At 57.4% G+C, this 25,569-nt stretch overlaps 1 protein-coding gene across 1 annotated transcript in view; it reads left to right on the forward strand.

The window, feature by feature from the left end:
* GALNT9 (polypeptide N-acetylgalactosaminyltransferase 9) overlaps positions 1-25,569 on the forward strand; it is a 74,696-nt gene that overhangs the window by 31,232 nt on the left and 17,895 nt on the right. Inside the window, exons 3-6 of the mRNA XM_074356095.1 lie at positions 12,347-12,513; positions 14,899-15,073; positions 18,314-18,511; positions 21,339-21,456. Of these exons, the coding sequence (XP_074212196.1) occupies positions 12,347-12,513; positions 14,899-15,073; positions 18,314-18,511; positions 21,339-21,456 (658 nt within the window). The remainder of the gene's footprint in view (positions 1-12,346; positions 12,514-14,898; positions 15,074-18,313; positions 18,512-21,338; positions 21,457-25,569) is intronic.

Raw genomic sequence — 25,569 nt, forward strand, 5'->3', positions numbered from 1 at the left:
CTCCCGCACACAGACCTTCCCAAGGACGGGCTGGACAGGCCGAGAGGAGGGAGGGGCACCCTCCCCATCAGTCTGCTTTCCTCCGATTTCTCTGCTCTCGGCCACGGGCGTCCTCTTTCGGTGCCCAGCTCCCGGACGTTGGCTGTTCTGTCCCTCTGCCTTAGCCCTTTGCAGGTCTGAGAAAGCTGGGCTGCGCCATCGCTGATGCTCAAGGTGCTGCCACGGACACGAATGATGCAGGTGACAGGTGACAAGCTTGGAATCAGGCTCTGCCCAGTAGGCTTGTGCTCTGTGCTTTGGGTCCAGTGACCGCGATGGTGGAGATTCTGTCTGCAGCGAGCATTGCCCGTGTCTGCAAGGCAGTCCTATGTCGGTCACTTGCCTGTAAACCCCCGTCCCACCTGCCCCCGAAGCCACAGCGGCTGATGAGTCAGAAGTCAGATCCCCTGATGGCCTTGCCTTCTGGTCACTCAGGACCGACTTCTGGTCTCAGATGGTTGCATCCTGTGCTGAAGCTCACAGGTAGCTTGGCAGAAGTCACACCAAGGGGACCTGATTGCTTTAGTAAGTTCAGCCAAACACAGGTTTGTGGCGAGTCCAGCCAGACTCCTTCCTGTGGCTCCAGCCACGGGAACCCAGCCTGCGCCAGGAACCTTGAGTGAGAAAAGCACTTCCAGGGGCACCTTCCGGGCAGAGGCCGGACTTCGGGGCTGGGCTGGGCAGCTCTGTGGTCAAGGCTGCTGCGCTGAGTCCTGAGTGGCTGACAGGCAGTGCCCCGGCCTCCGGAGCAGCCTTCAAGGAAAGATGGATGCGGGGAGGGGATGTCTACTTTTAGGTCCTGTCTGCTTTGCCCCCCTCCCTGCTGTGGCCTCTGAGAGAGGACTCTGGTTTGGGAAGTGATCCTGGAAGCCCTGGGAGGGGGTAGGAAGGCCGATGGGGAAGGGCCAGAAGTGTGAAAGGGGGTATCATCCTTGTGGGTGCAGGGGGTCGTCGGGAGATCAGCTTCACTGGGGACTCGGGGGGCTGCAGAGCTGGCCTTGGGGCTACCCCAGCCCACTGAGGGCCAAGGGGCGATCCTCATGGACTCCCTGTTCCTCCAAGTTTGAGGGCTTGGGAGGGAGAGAGGGAGAGAGGGAGAGAGGGAGAGCTGGGGCACAGTGACCGGCCCCACCCTGTCCCTTAAGTGTGCAGAACCTGACCCTGGGTGCTGCCGAGTTCCCTGGACTGCCGGGAGCCTCGCCGGGGGAGGCTTCTGCCTGGCTCCCTGGGCACTCCGGTGACCCCATCCCAGAGGGGTTCCCCTGCTGTCCACAGGGAGCCCAGAGCAGGGCCGCTCCCGCCGCCTCCACCACGCGCTGCTGGCGACGGTGCGGTTTTTTTTCCATCATGTTTCTGTTCGTGCTCACCACTGGTTTCGCACAAGTAATGCCGCTTTCCATTTGCAGCGATGGCACAGAGGTTCCTTTTTGAATTAAAAAAATGCATTTAGGTGTAAAACAGGCCGATTTGAAGGAACATTCTAACTAAATAAATAATAACACAGTGGTGCCCAGATGTGGCAGCAGGCACGGACGCGGCCCTGAAGACGCAGGCTTGGGACGCGCCCGGTCTGTGCTCTGAGGCGGTGTGTGCGTGTGTGCAGGTGCGTGGAAGTACACACACGTGCGCGTGTGTTCCAGTGTGTGTCGACTTCTGAATGCCCCCAGAGCGCCCTGATTTCTGGAGGATGAACTAAACGTTACCGCGTCAGCAGGGCTGGTCCGGGTCGGCTCAGCGCTGGAGATCAGCCCTGTTCTGGGCTCTGAGCTCCCAGGCAGCAGGGGTGCTGCTCAGAGGGCCCCCCAGGGCCAGCCTCAAGTTCATTAATTCACTGGAAGGACTCGCAGGACTCAGCAAAGCTGTTCCGCTCATGGTGCAGTTTGTCATTGTTAAAGGACCCCAGGCAGGAGTTTGCAGCTGCCCCTCACGGCAGGGGCTTGTACAGACAACGCCCCACCCTCCCCGCCGTGAAGTGAGCACACGCATGAAGGATCACCACCGCGGGGCTCCCCTGAGCCGTGGGGTCTGGGCTTTTTTACCGGCAGTGAGAGATAGGGACCCGTTCTCCATGCCTGCACCTCCTCCTTCACCTCGCAGCGCTCGCTGTCACAACAGAAGCAGCCCAGTCCTGACCCCGCCTCCCAGCGACCCCCTTCTCTTGGCTGTTCTGCAGAGCCCTCTAGAACCCTCCACATGCCCAAGAGGCAGTGGGCTTGTGTCCAGTCCCGGCTCTGAGTCAGGACTGAATTACGGCGGAGCTGAAGCCTCTCTGTGACCCTCGAGTCCTCCCAGGACCTGCCTTCCGAGCGGTCCCAGCCCACAGCGGTCAAGACGACTGGACCGCTCAGCCATCGCCAGCCCCGGCCAAGGGCAGGGTCTCCCAACAGCCCCGTGCATCTCCCAGCGTCAGAGCAGTGGCATTTATAGAACAGATGTGAGTCTGCATGTAACAGATGCTGGTTGTCCGCCTCCTGGAAATCCAGCTCTTTCTCTGGGCAGCAGCATCCAGTTTTCACGTGGGGACCCATGGAAACTTTCCGCTCTGGCTGCAGGGCAGATCACATGAAGCCAAGCAGAGCGTATGGTCCACCAGCCACAGTGACTGGCTCAGGGATCTCACAGGGTCCAGGCCAGTGCGAATCTTGGAGTCACCTGAGGCCATGAGGGGAAAAACCGCTTTCCCCCAGAAATAAAACTGCAAGGGTGGTAACCTGGGAGCTGCACCGTCGTCGTCATGAGGGGAAAGCTTGAGCTCTCAGGGCTCACCTGTGAAGCCCAAGAGAAAAATCCAGTGCAGGGCATGACAGAGCTGGGAGCTGGGGAGGAACTGGGCTCCAGTGCCGTATATGAGCACCTGGATCCAGCTGTCCCTGAAGCCACCTGCAATAAATCACAAATAACTAAAAACTGAATCCTCTAGACTCTGCAGTAAATTAGTATGCACACATACACATGCATATATATTTTTAAATTTTTTGGCTTAAGCAAATTTGCGTTGGGTTCTCTGCTTCTTCAAGCTGGAAGGACTCCACCTGGGGTGTCCGGTGTGTCACTGCACATCCTCACGTCCTCGGGAGTGCTCTCCACCAGCGTCTTGCTGGGCCTGGGGTTTGTCTGAGCAGCAGGAGTGACTCTGACTTTCCCTTTGGGCGTTCAGACCAGCCTGCCCCTCACAGCGCAGGCCTGCCCCCTACAAGAAACCTCTGTCTGCGAAAATAAAAGCTGACAGAGTGATCAATCCCGGTTATCATTCTCACGCGACGAGAGAAGACATCAGGGTGCACTTTGAAAGAGCTGCCATTGATAATCCGCCTTAATAGATGGAAACCTGATTTACAGAAGCGCTGATTTGAAGGGGCGCAGCTCTCTGCCTCCCTGAATTGGAGGATGTGGATTTTATTTAGTTATTTACCAGTTTGTTTATATCCCATTTCCTCCCCAAAAAAGAAAGGAGGAGGCTTTGGCGCCAGGCACAAGCCCAGAACTGCCCCCCACCACCCCCGCCCCACACGCGATGTGGGTGATGGACCAGATGTGGGAAGAGGACGACTAACCACGCAGCTGTGGGTGCCCGGCGCCCACAGGGAGGAGCGCCCAAGGCTGGCAGCCCAGCAGGGTGCCGCGCGTTCCAGGGTGTCTTCCGCTCCGCAGACAGCCACAGCTGTGCTGTCACACGTCGACGGCCGTGCCTGGTGCCTAGGAGGCCCTCAGCAACCGCTCATGAATGACTGAATGAATAACTACGTACATGCACACTCAGGCTATGTCCATTGGACACTTTCAAGTTTGGCTTCCTAAACAGCCCGAATCCCCACGGAGCCCCCCATCCAATCAGAAACTGCCTCACCGACTGCTCTGGCGGATGCAGTCATCAGACGCACATGCGGAGGGTAGGAGCACGTGCGTGCATGTGCACCGTGCATCGTGTGCCTGCAGTGCGACGTGTGGGTGCACGCCTGTGTGTATGTGTTCCCGCCCACAGGCACTTCCGTCCACGCTCCAACCAAAGTTCTCTCCACCTTCCTCTGCTGGAGGCATTACTGACGTCCCCTTGTCTGGAGGTAGATGGCTGTTCTAATTAAGCAGCGGCCTTAATCATGCCGCAAAGCACATAACATTGATCTTGATTACTGAGACTGGCCCGTGGGGTGATGAAAGGAAGACTGGCAAACCCAAATTAAACAGGATCATAAAGCTGAAAGGCCTCATCCAAGCCCCGTCCACGTTCTCGCACAGGAATGTCCCCGCTGTTACGTGTTGGCAAAGTCGTCTTGCGTATTAATCGTCTCGGCCGTGCCCAGCTTGGCTGTTGAGTGTGATGAGGCCAGATTTAGTGGATGGCGACCGCGAGGCGTTGCAGGCAGGTACCACGTGCCGATCCTGGTTCCCGCGTGCAGGCTCCGCGCTGCCCGTGTTGGAAGTCTGCGAGTGGAAGCAAGAGTCCCGGGAGACGGGACGGAAAGCGCAGTGTCGTCATGGAAACGTGCTGTGTGGCTGGTTTCTCTCCTCCAGGTGGAGCTGCTGCAGCTGGTCGACCCCCTTCCCCTCCCACCGGCCCTGCAGACCCCAAGCCTTGTCTGTGCCCAGGGAAGGGGGCGCCTCGGGAGGGCGGGGGCGCTCGGGTGAGCCTGCCCCTTGGCGTGGAATGGTCGCCGAGGGGAACAGACCCCCACCCGCTCACTCTCCTGTGGGACGGGCTCTTCTTCAGAGCCAGCCGGTGCCCGGCATCAGGGTCGGACAGAAGCAGAGGCCGCCTGCCTCGCGGCTGTCTCAGCAGGGGATTTGCTGGAATGGGGAGCAAGGCTGCTCAACGTGGGGCTGCCCCAGACCCCCTTCGGGAGCAAGGCGAGTACATGCCTGGCATCCCACTTGCCCCGAACCAGTCCACTGTGGACCCTAAGGGGCTCACTGAGCACCCTCAGAGGCCCTGCTGGAGCAGCTGGTGCCGAGGGTAACAAAAGATGTCCGAGCTGAGCTGGACCCCAGCGTGTGGCCTGGCTCAGCCACCCCAGGGACTGCCCAAGAGGGTGCCTGGAGGGGCTGAAGGTCACAAGCCCTAGAGCTGGCACACCCGGCCTCCCTGCGCAGGCAGACGCTGCAGACGCTCCAGCCGCCTGGCCGCTTGTGGCCTGGCCCTTGGCAGCGTCTCACTCTCTCGGGCATGTGGAGGCCTCCAGGCAGTGGGATGGATGCTGTGCCCATCAGCGCACGACCCCTGTGTGACTGTTCCCCCGGGCTCCTGAGAGGGCGTGCGGGAGGGGTCTTTCTGCGCACATTCCGGTGTTCTGTTTCCGATGAGTGGTCTGCCAGGCTTTTGCTCTGAGGGTGGCGTGCCCTCATATCTCCCGAGCGCACGGCGAGGTGAGTCTGCGCCCGCAGCTGGGAATCTGGGGTGCTGCGTCTCGGCCCACGCATCTCTCCGAAGGTGCGTGCGGGCTGGCCCCGGCTGCTTCGTCCGCGCTAGCTAGCTCCTGGGCGTGGAGGAGTGAGCGCACTGGGATCTGCATCACCCCTAGCTCGGGGCACAGGCACCTCGAGTGAGGCTGAGCCTTCCAGGTCCCTACGGGGTGGGCCTGGGTCTCTGTGCACCAGGCGCTGTGTGTGCCCCCGTGTGATGTGTGCGTGGTCGTGTGTGTGTGTGCACAGTGATTGGCGTGCACGTGTGCTTGTACACGCATGCCGTGTTTGTGCCTATTTTGCGTACACACGTACTTACTGGTTTCTGGGAGGTCAGCTGCCTGGATGGATGGATGGACTGAGTCTTGCGAAGACAGGACCCCAAGCAGGAGTGTCCTCCTCCCCGACTTCCCAAGCAGCCTGTCCTGTGCCGGCTTCCCATGGGGGCTGCTCTGCCCCGTGCCCATCGGAATCCGCCTCGGGCTCCCCCGTCGCCCTGGCTGGCAGGGAAGCTGGCGTCGGTGTGGCCCTCGCTCATTTACGACTCCAGGCTCTCTCGACGTTCCTGAGAGGACAGGAGCGTGTCGCACCAGCAGGCAGACACCGCTACCAGGAAGGCATCCACGAAGACGTCAGAGGCAGGAACGCTCCCCGGCTGACGCACTTCCAAGAAGCCTCCTGGCAGCTGTTCCCAGAAACATTCGTCTCAGTTTCCAACGGCGCAGCTTCCTGGGCCTGCGCTAAAGCCCAGATCTGTCTCCTCCGGCAGGAGATGGATGTGTGTCCTGCTGCCACGAGGAGACGCTTGCTGCCCCCCTGGGACGGCCGCTGCCACTTCATCCTCTCTTCATCCTGCGTTTATTTCTCCGGAGGCACAAAGGGCGTCCCCATAAATTTCCATTAGTGCTGCTGCCAAGGCCCCGCGTCCTGTGAGGCCGGTGGGGACGCTGCCTGCGTTGCGTTCCAGCCAAGACCTCGGAAGTGGCTTTTGAGAGCCTTGTAACAGCTCCTGCTCCTCTGTGGGTTTATAAATCCTCCGCGAAGCGGCTCTGTGGTTGAGGATGCCCTGCTTCTTGGGCTCCAGGTGGGGAACGTGGAGGCTGAGCCGGAGCCCAGCCCCTCCTCCGGCCGGGAGCTGACTGGGCGGGCGTGAAGCCAGCCGCCCTGAGGGAAGCACCCATGGTGCGCCCAGCACTGTGCAGGACAGTGTGTGTCCAAGAAAAGGCAGAGTCACAGACTTTGGGAAATGCGCCCTTCCCGGTTACAATGGCTGCGTTTAAACCACATCTCAACAGGCTCAAGACAGGAGTTCAGACAAGGGGCAGGGGAACCGGCCTCTCCGAGCAGCGCCTTCCGGACCTCGGCTGGGCGGGTGCGACGGTGGGGGCTCAAAGCGGGGGCTGGAATCATCTGGGGAGTCGTCCTGCACACGCCCAGCAGCAGATGGACTGTCCACCAGAGCACCCGCTGGGGGCCCCTCCGTGTGGCCTGGGCCTCCGAGTCTGATTGCCTGTAAGGTGCCCAAACAAAGTCCCAGTGCACGGAGCCTCACGGCTCTTCCTGACTCAGCTCAGAGGCCACATGGCGTCCCTTCCACTGTATTCTGTTGGCGAGAGGCAACACTGCCGTTCACAGGTGGGGTGGCAAAGTCCCGGGGGGACGCGAGCATCTTTGCAGAACCTTTGGAAAGCACGCTTTCGACACCACCCGTCTCGGACTGCTGCGGGCTGACGTCTGGCGACACACCGGCTGCATGACAACTTGAGGGAGGTCAGATCAGAGGGGGCCTAGCGCACATCCTAGAGACGGTGTCCTTTTTCGGGGGGAGGGCTGAAAAGTCAAGGCCATGGCTTTGCCACAGCAGGAGGGGCCGGAAGGGGCGGGGTTCATCGCTAAAGGGTAGCAGCGGGGCAGCAGCTGGACAGGGCCGGGCTCAGGGAGGTGCGTCGGGTTCTCTCCTGACCGAACTGTCCGGAGGAGCGTGAACTCCCTGGCTGCAGGTCTGAATGTTGAAAACTTAACCAAGTTTAAATGAGTAAAGGATACTCTTCCTTCAGCTTTAAAATGAACCGAGAGTCTCAGCGTGCGGACGGGCCCTGGGTGTCCCTCTGCCTCTCGAGGCCCTGGGAGGGGTGCTGGGGTCCCCCTGTCCCTGCGTCGGTGTCCCTCCCGCCGTCCCCACACCGAGCCCCTCTGTCCCTGCGTCTGCCCCACCCCCGGGAGCGTCACTGCGTTTCCAAGCTCTCAGAGCAGCACTCTGGCTGAACTCTGATTTTTTCCAAATGCTGTAAACTTGGTTTATTATCTGTCTGCCAGAAATGGGGCTTTTAACTACAGAGCAGAACCCTCTGGTTCCGCTTAGACGGGCTTACGCCAGGGCTGCAGCGTAGCGGTCCCCATCCCCGCCCCCGCCCCCGGCTCCGGCGCAGGGATGTGGGTGGAATGCCTGCACACGGTCCCTGTAGGGCAGGGAGGCCACTGAGCCCTGAAACCAAGGCCGGTCCAGATGCAGACAGAAACCGGAAACGCGGCTCCCACGGCGCCACCAGCCGGGAGGGGGCTGCAAACCCGAGCTGCCCACCACAGCGGGCAGCCGCTGCCACCGCCAGGGGAGGGAGACAGTCTCACCCTGCGGCCACCAGACCTGGTGTTCTGTGCAAAGCAGGACGGGGAAGCGTGCCAAGCGCACGACCGGCCGGCTGGGCGCCGGGGGTCAGAGACCGGGAAGGGAAGCTTGCGGGGAGGAGGCCGCTCCGGGGTGGTTCGGCGAGGAATCAGGCACAGGTGCCTCACCGCCTCACTAGCGCCACTCCGACCCGTGTGTGATAAACGGCCCCTTCTCGCTGCTCGATATTTAACCCAAACAATGTTTTTAACTGAGAAGGGGCTTATACTACAGGGAAAACAGATGATTTTTATGCAAATTCACATTGGACAAAAATGAGACATTTAAGCAACACTTTTTATTGCACTTTTTCTCATTTGAACAGCAGTTTGTAAGCGGCAGATGTTTGCGACGGGTGTGATTTATAAAGTACAGACAAGCAGGAGGCAGTAAGAGCCCACGTGGCTGGTCCTCCTTACCTTCGGGTCTAGTTCCGGGCTGAGTTTTGTCCCCTCGAATTCTCATGTTGAAGTCCTAACTCCGGGACCTCGGGATGTGACTGTCCGTGGAGGAGGGGCCCCTAAAGAGGTGACTGAGGCAAAATGGGACCGGTCATAGGGTAGGCCCTGGTCCCACAGGACTGGTGTCCTTGTAAGAAGAGACACTCGGAGGGGTGGCCGTGTGAGGACGCAGGGAGGGGACGGCCAACTACAGGCCAAGGAGGGAGGCCTCAGGAGAAACCAGCCCTGCGACACCTGGACCTTGGGCTCCCAGGCCCAGGACGGGAGATCACGAATGTCCTGGTGGTGTTTCCAGGGCCCTGACAGATGGTGCAGGTCAGAACCCTCATCACGGCCTCACGGCACCCCCGCTGCCTGGTCTTAAGGCGCCCCCGCCCCAGGCACTGTCTACCCCACCACCCTGTTCTGCCACCCGCAGCCCCACCCACTTTCTGAAATCTAATTGCTGCTCCCCGGGCCCCCCACAAGTGGAAGTTTGAGAGCAGACACCTCACCTGCCCTGGAGCACAGGCCTCCAGCCCTGGGAACAATGTCTCACGCGTAGTGTGTCCCCAGAAAATGGCGGCTGTGTGCTGGTGGCTTCTCCACGGGTGGCAGAAACTGGCTCTTGCTGGTTGAAACTCCTTAGAACAGAACCTCGAGGCCCAGTGGCCAAGCCCAGAGATCCCTGGGCTCCTAACCCCTGATGGAGGGAGAGGAAAGGGGTCAGGGCCCCCAGGCCCCCAGAGTCCACCAGCTTCCTCCACACCCTGGACACGGCGTGGAGGTTCCTGCTGCACTGAGGCACCACGCAGGGGGACGGGGAGAGGTGGCGGGTTGCCCATGATGGTCAGGAGTCAAGCCTGTTCACTTGTTCTTTCACCCCCTCGTTAACAAGTGCTCATAAGCCCCACTGTGTGCACGCACAGCTCTGGGGTCTTGGGGTTCAGCAGTGGAGGCCCCACTGTGTGCACGCACAGCTCTGGGGTCTTGGGGTTCGGCAGTGGAGGCCCCACTGTGTGCACGCACAGCTCTGGGGTCTTGGGGTTCGGCAGTGGAGGCCCCACTGTGTGCACGCACAGCTCTGGGGTCTTGGGGTTCGGCAGTGGAGGCCCCACTGTGCACGCACAGCTCTGGGGTCTTGGGGTTCGGCAGTGATGAAGCTTACTCTTGAGGGCTTGCAATTGGGTGGGGAGAGAGACCCTAAAGAAGCCGCATGAGGAAGCCTGAGGGCAGAGAGGGCACAGGAGGGGCTGTGGCCAGGCGACCGGGATGGGCCAGGCGGGCAGTGCAGCCCCCCCACCGCAGGCCTCCTGAACACCTTTTAAAAGTCCTTCCCTTCTGCAGCTGCTCCCGGACACTCACAAGACCTATTTCCTTCCTCAGGGTTTGTTTTTCTTCTTTCCTGTTTCACACATTTTTCGAGTTCATGAAAATTATGCATTCCAGCTTTTTTCCTCTACAGAAAAACGGAGCGAAGTCTTCTAGTCAGAAAGCATTTATCTGAGCGATGAAATCTCCCCGACAGCCCCCGCAGCCCACAGCAATGCGACAGTGACGTAGGGCTCCTGGCGTCCTGGGAGCCCGCTGGCTCTCTAAACCCAGCTCTGAGTGGGGCGGGGGGTGCAGGACTGCCCAGGAGGCTCCCTCCCAGAGGCTGATGGTGGGGGACCAATTCCCGACCCCAACGGGCACTGTGAAGGGGACGTTACCCGCCTGGGCCTCAGGAGGTCCCTCATCTTTAAAGCGAGGATATTCGGTCCCCGTTAGGGTTGCTGTGGGGAGCTGGGGGCTGACACACCCTGAGCACACGCCGCATATTCGAGACCATTAGCTGATTGGCTGCCATGGTGACTGGCTGTCACCATGACTGATTAGCCATCAGCGTCCGTCATTGTCGCTGTTGGGTGTCATCAGCGTCAGCCACCACCATTATTATCTCTCATCATGATTAGCTATTCTCACGATTGGTTAGTGGAGTCACTGGTTAGCGTCATGACTGGTCATCATGACTTAGCGATCTTTCTCAACAGCTCTGACCCGCGTCTACCCTCAGCCCCGTATTGCATCGGCTAAGTGTGTCCCCCACAAAGATGTGTCCACATCTACCCTCCAGGGCCTCAGAGTGGGACCCGACCTGGAAACGGGGTTGCTGAAGATGTAATTACTTAAGATGATGTCCTGCTGGAACAGGGTGGCCCCTAGTCCAATGACCGATGACCTTATGAGAATAGGAAACCCAGGGGACACCTGGAGAGAAGGCTGTGACTGGAGTGGGTCCTTCCCAGTGGGGGCTCCGTGGGACCGCCCAGGTCCTACGCCCACAGACCCAGCCCTGCCTGTAAAATCCCTGCTTCATTAAAAATCTAAGGTCTTCTATTTTGCAAATACATGACCACTTTCTGTAAATGTCCTACGAGCAAAAGGAAAAAAGTTTGTTTTTTTCTCCCTGAAGACGTTAAGGGATTTCATCACGTAACTCCTTCGCGGCCTGTCTTTTCCAGTCTGCCCAGTCTGAAGGGGGTGCGCATGGGTAATTTCATCAGACTCTCCTCACTTTTCTAGTAGTTCTTCCTTCTGCGCCCAGATGCCAGGTCACTTTGTGGTGACAGTTCATAACTGTTCTGTCTCCTTCACAAAGAGATCTCTGTCCTGTGTGGTATCTGTGCTGATTTCTAGTTTGGGGGGAGGTGGTGTTTGTCTGGCAACCCTTTCCCACTTCACTGCATTGCGAATCTTTTTTTTTTAAAAAATCACTTTTGTTCAACTGTGTCTCTGGTAACCACAAACGGCAGGGCTGCGTGTGAGTGAGTGTTAGTGTGTATGTCTAACCTCGTTGAATAGTCTCTGCCATTTGAAGAAGAAGAGTTAGTTTATTTACATTTATTGTAGCAGCCAACATGCTTGACTGGGTTTCTTCTGTCTTACTTTATCTTCATTATCTACTTTTTGTTCCTTTTTTCATGTATCTAGTTTTGACAGCTCGCTTTGCCCCCTTGTGAATGTATTCCATTCTGTCACTACATTGACAGCCACACACCAGCGTCATCCCGTGCCCAACACGGACTATTTTGCTTTCTCTGCCCCCTTCTCTCCCCTCCCACAGCCCCACCTCCAAGATAAGACCTTCGGAGGAAGACGTTTCATCCTTCTGTTTCACTCCCAATGCTGAGCTTATGCAGAGGCCCCGCCTAGGCTGTCCCTCGCAGGCGTCTCTCCTGTTCCAACAGCCCTCATCTGACACTTGCACGCAGTCCTCCTGGGCAGCCCACCCCTGTCTACTCGGATCTCCTTCGGGGGACAGGGCCTGCCGAGTGCAGGACCCGCCCGGTGGCCCCATCCGTCCAGCAGCCGCCAGCTACACGACCAGCCGGGATGCAGCCTGAGCTGGGCGTCAAGGGGTGCTCTGGGCTCTGGGCGCGGGCTTCCCGGACCCTCTGGACCATGCTGCGAGATGGTCGCCAGGCCCGTCACCTCTCCCACGCCTTCCAGAGGCATCAAGGAAGAAGGCTCGGTGTGATCCCAGCGGGACTTTAACGCCTTAAAGTGCCAGTTCCCTGCCTTTCAGCAAAGGGACAGCAGGGTTCAGGCCCAGAGCATGGGCCTCCAGGGCTCTGAGACCACTGTCGTCCTGCCGTTTCTCTCACTGTGTCCAGTCCTTTCCCATCAGCGGCATCACTGTCGCTCTTTCAATGGTGGCAGGACTTAGATCTAGTCCCAGGTGGCCTCCTGTGGGGGCCCCGGGCTCCCAGCACCCCATCATGTCCCAGCACTGACCCAGTCCCCACTACCATCTCTCCTGCAGGTGCAGACAGATGACCTACTCGGACGACCTGCCCCAGATCTCCGTGGTGTTCATCTTTGTCAACGAAGCCCTCTCGGTCATCCTGCGCTCCGTCCACAGCGTGGTCAACCACACGCCCTCCCAGCTCCTCAAGGAGGTCATCCTGGTGGACGACAATAGCGATAACGGTGAGGGGACCAGCCAACTTGGGGCCCCAGTAAGGGGGGCCCGCTGGAGCTCTGGAGCCGGAAGTCTGAATTCGGGATGTGGGCAGGGCCAAGCTCTCCTGGGAGGCCCCAGGGAAGGACCCTTCCTTCCTCTCCCAGCTTCTGTTGGCTGCTGGCATCCTCAGCGTCCTGGGCCTGTGGCCGCATCCCTCCCATCTCTGCCCCCATCTTTATAAGGCCTCTTTCCAGGATATCTGTGTCTCTCCTTTTCTTATAAGGACAGCTGTCCTTGGATTTAGGGTCTCCCCCAATCCAGGAGGATTTAATCTCAAGATCTTCAACTAGTTGTATGTGCAACGACCCTTTTTCCAAATAAGGTCACATTCTGAGGGTCCAGGTGGACATGAGCTTTGGGGAGGCTGCTGTTCAACCCCTACCGCCATCATCCAGAAGGGCCCCGAGCGTGCTGAGTTCTCCTACACACTCATCACACCTTTGCTGCTTGTTGCTCAAGCGGGGTCCTTGCTGTGGAGACGATGGGCTGGCGCTCACGGCCGGAACCTTGTCATGGCCCCACGTCAGCCTCCATCCACCCCAGACACGTTGTCCCACACCTACCAGGCACACAGGTCTCCAGGCCTGACACAGGTCCAGAGGCGCCCCGTCCTGTCTCGCCTGTCCCTCTACAGAAGCAGAGAGAGAGGAACCTGAGCCCCACTGTGGGCGGCCCCTCAAACCAAGGCCCCGGGGGGCTGGGCTGTGCCTGTTCAGTAACTCCCCTTCCACCTCTCCCATCACAGCACCGACCCTCCTCACCTCAGGAGGAGGCGAGTGGAGGAGAGCTGGGGCGGAGCCTCCCAAACTCCTCCAAGAAGGCAGAGGGGCCTGGCTGTGGGCCTGAAGGAGTTCCAACCCCACGTCTGGTCTGGGTCTACGCCAGGGAGACCCCAGCTGACACTGTCACAGGAGCAGGAATAGGTTGGCAGGGCACCTCCCTGCTGGGCCCACGTTCCCTGGACAGGGCGGGACAGTGTACGTCCAGGGAGGCTGCTCCCAGGACAACTGGCCGGTGCAGCCGGAGCCACCCGTGGGGCCGGGCTGCCCTCCCAGCAGTGTCCACTAGACCTGGTGACTGAAGGGGAGACAGCAGGCCTCCCGATGGCAGATGTCTTCTGCAAGTAGCCATCCCACCCAAGGCTCGGGAGCCAGGACCGGATTCAAATCCTCCACGGGCCCCTCCTGCCCAGTCCCGAGCCCATCCCCTACACCTCACCTCAGAACTGAAACGGGGTGTCCCCTCGGGACTCAGTGCTCCTTTCCCACGCCTGTAACTGTTCTCCACTCTTCCAGCCGGCTGCTTAACGGGGTCACAGCCCACGTGTCACCTTCACAGCCAGGCTGTCCCTGCCCGGCCCTCACCCCACCCCTGCCCCACCTCCCAGCCCCGCCCCACCCCACCTGTGCCCCGCCCCATCCCACCTCCCTGCCCCTGCCCCGCCCCTGCCCCCTGCACTGCCCTCCCCCGCCCCCCCAGCCTACTCAGGGAAGCTCCCGCCCCACTCCAGCGCCCACTCCCATTTTCTTTCTCCTGTGGGCTGAAGCCTGGTATCATTGTTGCTTACTTTGTTGCTTGCATTCTTGGCCAGAGAGCTCCCTCAATCAGACTTGTGGGCCCTCATCCATTTTTAAATCATGTATTGAGTTGAAATTCTCATCACGTAAAATTTAACCATATTAAAAACAAGCATACAGTTCAGGGGCTTTAAGTGCATTCGCAGTGTTGTGCAACCATCACTGCCATCCACCTCCAGAACATTTTCATCTTCCCAAAATGAAACTCTGTCCCCATTAAACACTGACTCCTCACCCCCTCTCCCAGCCCTGGCCCCCACCTTCCTGCTTTCTGTCTCCGTGGATTTGTCTGCTCTGGGGACCTCATGTGAGTGGAATCGTACAAGATTTGTCCTCTGGGGACTGGATTCTATCACTGAGCAGAACGTTCTCAAGGTCCCACCATGTTGTAGCAGGTGTCAGAATCTCCTGCTTTTTAAGGTTGAATTGTACTCCATCGTCTGGATGGATCACATTTTGTTTATCCCTTCATCTGTCCATGGACTGTGTTCCATTTTACAGCTGAATAATTCAGCCTGTCTTCATAACACATTCAGCCTCTGTCTGAATCAGTCTGGCGTGATTGTTCACTGCCTCTCCCGCTGGAATGGGGCTCCGTGAAGATGCGGTCTTGTCTCGCTGAGGTCCCCCCAGCACCTCGAGCCACGACCAGCCACAGAGGGTCCTCTTAAAAGTTTATGAAGTGTGGATCAGGGCACTCAACGACCTTGGGTCTCAGTGGCATTGGGCCCCCCCAAGGTGTCACACCCTGAAACATCTCTGTGTCCCCCACAGTGGAACTCAAGCTCAACCTGGACCAGTACGTCAGCAAGAGGTACCCAGGCCTCGTGAAGATTGTCCGCAACAGCAGGCGGGAAGGCCTGATCCGGGCGCGGCTACAGGGCTGGAAGGTTGCCGTGGCCCCTGTTGTCGGCTTCTTCGACGCCCACGTGGAGTTCAGCACGGGCTGGTAAGGGTGGCGGGGTGGGCCGGGGTGGGGCACGGCGGGGAGGGCGGAGGGTGGTGATCCCACCGGAAAGCTCTAGGTGTCCAAGGTCGCGGCTTGACCATCAGGCCCTCCCACGTGACGCGGGTGCGGGGAGGATGTGGGCTTGTGGGTGAGCCCGGGTGCGCCTCGGATTCCTCGTGGGCTGAGCAGGGATGTTAGCAAGTGGGGTTGTTACCAGGATTACAGGCGTGATGCCCGGCGCACGGTGTCAGACAAGTGCCTGATGGGGGCTGCGAACCAGGACCCCAAGGGACGAGCTATGTTGGAGGGGCTGGGATGTGAGCGGGTAGAGGGAGGCGACCCAGTTACCCAGGCGTGTCCTGGAGCTACCGTAATAATTGACCAGAAGCCGGTGGCTCAAAACAACTGAAATACATTCTCTCACAGCTGTGAGGCCAGAGATGAACACTGAGGTGCAGGCAGGACTGTGCTCTGCACCCCCTTCCCCCTGCCCCACCCCCAGGCGGAAGGCACTCGGGGAGGGTCCTTCCGGCATCCCCCCAGCTCTGAGGGATTGTGGCCACGTCCCTCCGACCTCAGCCTCCCTCGTCATGTGGCTGCTCCTCGGTGTCCTTGTCTCAAGGACACCAGTCTTGGACTCAGGGCCCACCCCAACCCAGGGTGCACTCATCTTGGGCTTTTTACCTGGACTACGTCTGCAGGACTCTATTTCCAAACAAGGTCACACCTGCGGGTTCCAGATGGGCACGTCCTTGTGGGAGGTCACCACCCAACTCCCTCCCAGCTCCTGGGGGCTCCAGGAGTCCCTTGGCTTGTGGCCACCTCCCTCCAGTCTCTGCCTCCGTCTTCACATGGCTTCGGCTTCTGTGTGTCTGTGTCTTTCCTCTTTTCTCTTATCAAGACCCTTGTCGGGGGATTTAGGGTCCACCTTGGTCATCCAGGATGACCTCATCCAAGATCCTTAAGTTAAACCCAGGGTGGGCAGGTCTGCAGGGGTCCACAGTGAACAGGGAGTGTTAGCCCCGGGCCTAGGAGCAGCCTGCAGCGCCTCCCAGCCGAGCTGCAGGGAAAAGTCAGCCCAGGTGACCAGCTTGCCCCAGTTCAAAAGAAGCTAAAACTCACCATTTTTATTTCAAATCTCCCAACGCACATCTCTAAACATCATGAAGCCTAAACTAAGATGTTCACTGAAACGCTGGGGTTGCGCGTGCCGTAAGGAGGGCTTCGTGATGGATGTGCTGGCCGAGCCCCACAGTGCATGGCTGGATGTCCCAGCTGGGTCCCCCAAGGTTCTGGCACTCCAGGCCTCTCAGAGTTCTCAGCTTTTCTAACTGACCAGCTGGTTCAGCCAGGGCTTCAGTGTCTCGTAGGCAGGTGAGGGGAGCCCTTTCCTTCCACGCTTCCTCCACTTGCACTGGGGAATCTCAGCTGCCCCCGGACCATGAGTTTGTTTTCTCTCTGGTTCTGCCTCAGCCCAGGTCTGATTGAGACTCGACTTCTTCCTGCTCTGACTTCCCTTGCTGGCCCCCATTTCTCTCTCCTCTGCCATCCTCATGAAGCGACTCTTCTTTTCCCACGACATGTGTCACCTTCTATCATAAATTACACGCTGTGGTCTGCCCTTCACCAGGGTCATGGTGTACGGTTGTGTAGGTTGTGCACTGCACAAATGTACTTGGAGGCCTTTTTGTCCCTCCAATAGATGTTAGACTCCCTGGAGCATTCCGAGGGCATTTAGGAGCGCCACAGTTCTGTCACATCAAAATGCAATTTCAAGCCGGTGCAACTTTAATTTTCACAACTGAAAACCCAGTTATCCATCTGCAAATAGCCCTCCCCTCCCCGAACTGCCTCCACAAAATCCTGCCTTATTAGCAGATGAGCTTTTTGTCTCTGAAGCACTTTGCTAACAGTAATTAATCAATCTTCCCTGTGAAGCTGAGAGGCAGGTAAATACCAGGCTCTTGCTTGGAAGGCCAGCCACATGGCAGCTCTCGCCAGGCAGAGTCAGAGGCCTCGCCCCCCACTCCAGCTTCCCTGCCCGAGCCGGACCCCTAGCCGGACCCCTAGCCCACACTCGGCCCTCTGTCCTGCCTCCAGCGTCCGGCTGTCTGGTCCCTGAGTGGGCGGGCTGCTCTCGACCACCCTGAACCCCTGCTTGGTGACAAGCCCTTGGGTGGCATCTCATCCTCTTGGTAGACAAGGTCGTCTCCAGGGCGGAGCTGCACCTGCTTGCCCCAGGGACTCCCCGCTGCCCAGGCAGCTCACAGGGGAGAGCCCACGTCCCCCGGGCTCCCTCCTCTCCGGCTTCATCGTCTGCACTGCCACTGTTTCTCCACTCCAGCCGCACGGCCGGCTCCCCAGGCACACCAGCTCATCCCAGGGTCTCAGCGCTGGCTGCTCCCTCTGCGTGGAACGCCCCACCCCGACTCCCGCCCCGACAACCACCTGCTTCATCCTACACCTTGGCCTGGTCATCACCCAGTGCCACTTACACGCAACACCCTACTTAAAACTGCAGTTCCAAATCACCCTTACTTTGCTCTCTTTTTCCACCACAATACCGATCACCTCCTGATATACTGCGTCATTTACTTATACTTTATTGTCTGCCCTCCCTCACCCCTACCCCACCGCGTACTGTTGTGTAGGTTGTGCACTGCACGACAGTACTTGGTAGTCAGTTCCTTCACTGAATCCTAACCTCCCTGAAACATGGATATTTTTTTTTCCTGTTTTTAGTTCATGAATGTATTCCAATTTGTTAAAACAGGCTGTGGCACATAATCGGTCGTCAATTAATGCTTATAAATGAATATGCCTTCCATCCGTGCAGGGATGGAGGGGCAGGAAGGGGGATTCGCTGGAGGGAGAGGCTGAGCTGTGAGGCAGGCCCAGTGACAGACTCAGCCGACCCACAGGGAGCCCTGGAGCTAGGACAGCCCTTCAGAGATGTCATGGTTTGGGCCAGAATGGTCTTTCTGTCTCTGGTGTCAATCAGTCGTTAGCCGTGGGCTGTCCCAGGAAGGGTGAGACCTCGGGCCAGCGGGTCTGCAGCCCAGACGACCCCCGGGGCTTCCATAGAGGAAGCCCTTGGATCTGGCCCTCCACAGTCGGCGGTCCCACTGGCCGCCTGGCCCTGGGCTCACTGCCTCTGGCAGAGCTGGCCCCTCCTCGGGGAATGGGGCGGGGGTCCCAGCATCGCTGCCCTCCCTCTCTCACGGGCGTGCCTCCCCACAGGGCCGAGCCCGCCCTCACGCGGATCCGGGAGGACCGCCGGCGCATCGTCCTGCCGGCCATCGACAACATCAAGTACGACACGTTCGAGGTGCAGCAGTACGCCAGCGCCGCCCACGGCTACAACTGGGGCCTCTGGTGCATGTACATCATCCCGCCCCAGGACTGGCTGGACCGCGGCGACGAGGCGGCGCCCATCAGGTCAGCCGGCCTCAGGGCTTGTCCTCCTCCAGGACCGCGTGGGTGGGGGTGGGGCGGGGCGGCCGCAGGTGTGCAGAAGGACATGCTGATGTGACGGGAAACTTGGCAGCTGGCTCCAGTGTGACCTGAGTGATGACGAGGTCGGGGCGGGGGAAGAAAGAGGGAGACAGACAGACAGACAGGCAGGAAAAGCCAACATCCAAAGAAGAGGAGCCAGCGAGAGAGACTGAGAAAAAGGAAACCGACATGGAGGGAGAAGAACGGGCGGACACCAAGCGAAAGTGACAGAGAACAAGAAGGAGGAACGGACAGAGGAAGTCGGAGAGTCGGGGCAGGGGCGGGGGGACGGTGAGACCAAGGGACGAAATGAGGAAGGTGTCAGCAGAGAGGAGCAGAGATGCAGAGACGGACAGAGGGAGTGAGAGGGAGGCAGAGACCCAGACAGAGCGAGGGAGAGACAGGCAGGCAGGCGGACGCAGAGGCAGCACCTCGAGACTCAGGAGCACGAGCTGGGAGCAGAGCAGAGACCAGGAGGCCACCGGACCGCGTGCGCTGCAGAGACCAGGACGTCCCAGCAGACCCCCAGAGGTCCCCCTGCAAAGCAGTTCTTTTATTTTGAATCAGTTCCCAGATGTGAAAACAGAGAGATTTTCAGTTGTTAAAAATACACACATCCATCTTTAGAAAAAAATGGGAAGGCCCTCATTCTCACGAGGCAGCAGTCGCTGGAGCTGGGACGTGGTCCCCGTCCAAACTGGGCATGAGGTCCCCACCACCCCCCATCGCGTCCCTGCCTCTCTGCGTCTGCTTGCACTCACTCTCCCTGCACCTGGCTTGCTTCATACGTTTCCCTCACTGACTGAGCTTCCAAAGTTTCCCCTTCCTCCAATTCCCTCGTCTGCTGAACCCCAGAGAATTCAATGCTTCAAAACCTAGTGGGGTGGGGTGCCCCACTTTCTCCTGGGGGCCCAGGGGGTGGAGGTACTTTTCCCCAGCGTGAAAGTGCATCTCCAGATTCTGTTGATGCCCCTGGAGTCTTTACCAGGTCTCCCCGGAAAGTTTTGGGATTTTAGGGCCTCGGGCGGGGACCCCCTCCTGCCTCCACTGTACCTGCTGGTGTGTCCCTGCTGAAACAGGCCACTTTGCCCACAGAGGACGGAGACCCCCCAATGTTGTGTCTTTGAAAGTTCTCTGTCTTCCCCCGGGAGGGTCTTAAGTGGGCTTCCGGGCATCTGCTCTCCCCTGGCAGAGCCATCCAGGGGTAAACTGAGTCTCAGAGCAGCCTGGACTCCCTGAGCCGCAGGACCAGGGTGCTCTGGCCAGGCTGCATTTTGTCCCAAACTTTGATCCTTATTAGCATTACCTGGAAAGCATTTGAAAATCCTGATGCAAAAAACCCAAATGAAAAATGGGCGAAGGCCTTGAACAGATACTTCACAAAGGGAGGTAGACAGAATGCTAACAGGCGCACGGAAAGACGCCCACCACGGAGTCACTAGGGAAATGCAAAACCGGGGGAGGGGGGCACCACACACCTTCTAGAACAGCCCAACAGACCAACGGCACCAGGGGCTGGTGGGAGCGCGGAGCAGTCGGAGCTCTCAGCACGGCTGGTGGGAGAATACACTGCAAAACCACTTTGGAGAACCGGCCGTTTCTCACACAGACGCAAGCTCCGCCTGTGGCCCTACGAGGCCGGAGCCCAGGTGAGGACCCTTTGCTGCGATGCCAGGATGCCACACGCTGAGGTCAGCCCAGACGGAGGGACTCCCCGACAACCAGTCCCCCTGCTGAACCTGAGAACCCCTCATGTCTCATGCAAATAAATTCGGTGCCAGCTGATTCTGCTGCCACCGCCTTATGAGTTTATAAGTTTATTTTGGCACTCTGAGCACTAATAAAAAAGTCATTACCAGCTATAATAGACTTGGCAAGGATTTGGCAGTTCAATTCATCAGAGATCACCCTGAGATTTTTGTGTGGTTGTTAAGAAAATGAGAGAAATGTCTGTTGTATGTTGGTGAACTATAACTTAACCAGTTCCATTGACAGTCATACCGTCCACTTTTCTCCACCGCTCTGTCCCACAATGTCCCGCTTTTACCACTGCTGCTCCAGGAGACCACTTCCCAGGGGATGCCCCACGTGGATAGATTGTTCATGCGTATTAGAAAAAAATATAACTAGCACATCAACACATGGTTTTACAGATATACTTGCTCTGGACAATGCAAGATTTTCTGACATTTTTTAAAGGCATGGATGCAAATAGAATTATTACAGAACTAATAGTACCGTTGGCAGTCTGCTGGATACAGCTGTGCAGGCTGTGCACTGTCCAACGTCAAGGTGTATCATTCAGAGTCTGAGATCAGTGAGGCTCCATGGAGTTGAGCAGTGCACAACCTATGCAACTGTCCATTGCAGCCCCGACTACTGATACACAGAGAAAACAAAATAATGAAGGAGGTAGGCAAGTGACTCAAGTTTGGGAAATGACATTCAGGGTGACTAAATAATTCGTTGAGTAAAGAGGTTTAGGAAAAATTTTAATCCCCTACATTAAGTTGCCTGAATTGATGCTGGTTTTTGTCACCGCTGATGTTTATTCAGTGAGCATTTGGACTCCGTCTGCGTTGGGTGTGTCAGCAGGCTCTGAGGGACGCAAAGACAAGCCCAAGGCAGTCCTGCCTGTGTCCTGGGCACAGTGATCTCGTGGAGGCGAGGGGCATGGGGATGGCGTGTGGGGATGTGGAAGGAGGGTGGCAGGCAGGGGTCCGGGGTCAGGCACCAACGTCCAGCTCATGTGCTGTCTGCTTCCTGCCAGGACCCCGGCCATGATCGGCTGCTCCTTCGTGGTGGACCGGGAGTACTTCGGGGACATCGGCCTGCTGGACCCGGGCATGGAGGTGTACGGCGGGGAGAACATTGAGCTGGGCATGAGGGTGAGTGTCACTGCACCGGCACCAGGGCCTTTCGTGAGGACAGTATGCGGAGCAGACCCGCCGGGGGCTGGGCTCGGCTGGTCCGTGAGCTGCTTGTTCCTGGTCGGGGGACACAAACCCCAAACTTAGGTCAGTGTAGGAAACTTCAGTGGCAACAGGACTGGGCAAACTTACGTCTGTTGAATATGGTAACAAAAGGCTGTATTTTGTGTTACTTTATTTTTCAAGCCACCTGTCTGGGTGTGTGAAGTGTGGGCTGTAGGGGGCAGTTTGGAAGTTGTCAAAGCTGGTCCTCCCGCACACGGCAGGTGATAGAGAAGAGAAGGCATCGCTTAGTGAGAAATTCCAAAGGGAGGAGTGAAGCAGAGAGGACACCAGACGTGCCTGGTGGGAGGGGCCGGGGTGCAGTTTTAAAGAGGATGTTCGGAGAAGGCCTCGCCAGAAGGGGCCTCAAGGGGGCTGTTCGTGGGATGATGGGGGGAGCGGGGGGGAGGGAAGAGTGTTCCAGGCAGAGGGAATGGCAGGTGCAAAGGCCCTGAGGCAGGATGGTGCCTGCTGGGCCCCGGAAGCAAGGAGGCCAGTGTGGCAGGAGCCGGGTAGGAGGAGAGCGTCTGGCTTTGCTGGGAGCGAGGTGGGAGCAGTCAGGCTTCGAGCAGATGTTCGAGCTGCCTCGTCTCTTTCAGGGATTCTTCCGAGCTCTGTGATTCCAGGGAGAAGTGGGCCAGGGCAGAGCAAGGAAGACCAGGGCTTCTGGAATACACCAGGGAGATAGATGGATTGGACCAGGCAGGAGCTGGTCAGATCCTACGTACACCTGATGCATCCTGAAGGAGGCGGCCACAGAGTTTGCTGGATCACGTGGGGGTGCAAGGGGGTCAAAGGTGCCTTGACGTCACTTGGCCTGAGCAACTGGAGGGTGGAGAGGCCATGGCTGAGGTGGAGAGAAGTGGGTGGGCAGGTTGGGGGTGGCCTGGAAGTCCCCGTCACTCAGCCCAGAGCTCCCAGCTGTTGGGGTCCCATGGAGGCTCATACAGGCCCACGGCCACCACTGGGCCGGTGAGAAGGGCTGCATTCTCCTCTCCCTAAGTGGCTCAGCTGTTTTGTCAGCTTTCTGAGTGTATGACAGAGAAAAAAATCGTGCAATGCCCCCCTTTATTCCAAAGAGAAATAAAATTGAGTTTGTTTTTTGTTTTCTTACCAAAAAACCGGTTCAGCCATCTCCCCCACTCCCAGCCCTCACCCTCCATGCCTCACCCTCCAAACCTGTGAGCTTGCTTTTTGTTTGTTTGGGGAGTTTTTTATAGATTCCACATACAAGTGAAATTATATAGCATTTGTCTTTCTCTGTGTGACTTACTTCACTCAGCATAATGGTTTGGAGGTCCATCCGTGTCATTGACAATGACAAGATTTCATTCTTTTTCTGGCTGAGTAGTATTCCATGGTGTATACGTATATATACATATACATATATATACGTATACACCACATCTCCCTTATCCTTTCATCTGTAGGACACTGAGGTTGCTTTTGTGTCTTGGCTGCGGTGAACAGAGGGACGGGATCTGTTAGTCTTGGGGGCTGTTTTTAACAGAACACCCTCATCCCGGAGGCTTAAAGCTGCAGACACGCCTCTCCTGGCACCGAGGCCGGTTGGGAAGCCACGGTGTGGCCGGGGCTGTGCTCCCTCCAGGGGGCTCCAGGGGACGCTCCTTCCTGCCCCTTCCAGCTTCTGGTATCAGCTGTCATCTGGGCTCGTGGACGCAGCACTGCCGTCACACGGCCGTCTCCTCCCTGTGTCTTCACGTCCTCTGCCCTCTGTGCGTGTCTGCCTCTTATAAGGACACCTGTCCCCTGACTGACCTCATTTTTACCTGATTACCTCCTTTAAGACCCCATCCCCACCACTGCAGCAGCATGGGTGGACCCGGGCATCATCATTCCAAGTGACGTAAGCCAGAAAGAGAAAGGCAAATGCCTTATGACAGCACTCGTGTGTGGAATCTGGAAAAAAAAAAAAAAAGAAAGAAAGAAAGAAAGGGAAAAAAGGACACTAATGAACTCATCTGCAAAACAGAAGCAGACTCGCTGACTTAGTAACCAATCGCATGGTTGCCGGGGGAAAGGAGGTGGGCAGGGATACATTTGGGAGTTTGAGATTTGCAAATGATGACCACTATATGTAAAAACAGATAAAAACCAGATTTCTTCTGCATAGCACAGGGAACTATATTCAATATCTTGTAAGGACCTTTCAAGAAGGACTATGAAAATGAATACGTGCATATGTATGTCTGACTGGGACATGAAGCTGTGCCCCAGACGTTGGCACGTTGTAACTGGCTGTACTTCAGTGTGAAAAAAGACCCTCTCTCCGAATAAGGCCACATTCTGAGGTTCTGGGGGTTAGGACTCTAACTTACCCACACACCTGGGGGACACAATTCACCCCTTAACAGGGATATTATTATGGGCAAACGTAGTAACAGGGATGTCGTTATGAGGCAATTTTTGGAGCATCATTTGGACCAAGAATCATTGTTAGCGGTGATGCCGAGTCTGGGGCCCTGGGGTGCTGCCCCTCCACCTGAACAGAGCAGGTCTGCAGGTAGAGCGGGAGGGGCCGGGAAACCCACAGGGTGGGGGGTGCAGCAGGTTCCCAGGCCCGGGTTCCCAGATCCCAGCTGCACCGGAACCCCTTAGAGTTTCCTTAAACGCAGATCACCGAGCCCCACCCCAGGGATGCGGGTGGCCGCCACTCCGGGGACCACGAGCCAGCCTTGGTTCGCGTGCTTTTTGCTCTGCGCGGGGTCTGCCGTGCGACCGAGCCGTCCGGCGGTACCCGTGGACGGAGGGGAAATGTCGAGGGGCCGGGCCACGGGGTCTCCTGCAGCCGAGCTGTGCTGATGCGGGGCTGGGCTCCGATCGGTTTGGGGTCCTTGGTTCTTTGTGTTTTCTTTCTGGGGTTTCATTTATGTTTTTGTTTGTCTTCTATATGGAGACTTTAGTCGCAGAAAAGAGTACTTAAGGCTAGCTTTTGACAATTCAGTGAAGTTACACACTTCAGACCTGTCTGCTTTAAGCTTTTACGTTATATCGAGAGATCATATTATGGTTATAAATCTAACAGACTAAGAATACTCAACTTCTCCTTTTCTTTGATTAATGTTTGACTAACTCAGATTGAACAGATTAAATGCCATTAAACAACAATCAGTTCTGTTTCTGCCTTTACTTAATTAAATTCCCTTGACCTTTTTAAGATGGCACTTACAAATGTGGCGTGTTTCCTTTTTTTTCTCTTGGAGCACTTTGAATGCCTGATATCATAGCAGAAATTCCCCTACGTGCTTAAAAAAGTCTAGTGTGTCTCATATGTTAAACTTACGCCAAATCTCAAATTCTCTGAAGCATTCCAGGACTGTTTGCAAACGTTTTAAATTCTCTGACACAGTCCAGTTTTGAGCCACACATTTAGACTCGACCCTCAGTTATGCATATTAAGAGGCTGGAATCAGGAGGTTAATCTGGCAGATTCTTCAAGATGCCAACTTTTCTTAACCGTTTTCATCATTAAAGACCAAACCTTTGCAAGTGATTTCTGAGCCTAAGGTGAAGGACCAATTCTCCACATTTGATTTATTCCACCACCTCTCCGTTGGACTCGAATCCTTCCTGGAGTTAGAGGCTGTCAGCTTGGGGACTGGTCAGAGTCCTGCGGAGGGGCCACCAGAGAACAGACGGTGGGTGGGGGAGCTGCGCTGCTGCCCCCGACCCTCGGACTGGGTGAGGGGGGGAGGGGCTCTGTGGATGGGCGCCTGGGTGGGGAGGATGGAGCACCTCGGGAGGCGTAAGGTGCCCACGCAGGGAGGGGCAGGGGAGAAGCACCCCCACGGCTCTCTGTCCCTGTCTCCTTCCAAACCCAACCCAGCTGGGAGCCCGAGGATAGGAAGGGAACTGCCTAGAGGGGCAAACGGGCCAGCTCGCCAGCCAAGTCAGTGGAACCGGCTAGGGATTGAGGGCCATGACAGGCAGGAGGAATTTGAGCGCTGGGAGCCCAGGGGCTTGCCGTGGCCTGGGAGAGGGCGGCGGAGAGATGGCACGTCTCCATAT

The sequence above is a fragment of the Camelus bactrianus genome, chromosome 32 (assembly GCF_048773025.1).
Source record: "Camelus bactrianus isolate YW-2024 breed Bactrian camel chromosome 32, ASM4877302v1, whole genome shotgun sequence".
NCBI classification, from domain to species: domain Eukaryota; kingdom Metazoa; phylum Chordata; class Mammalia; order Artiodactyla; family Camelidae; genus Camelus; species Camelus bactrianus.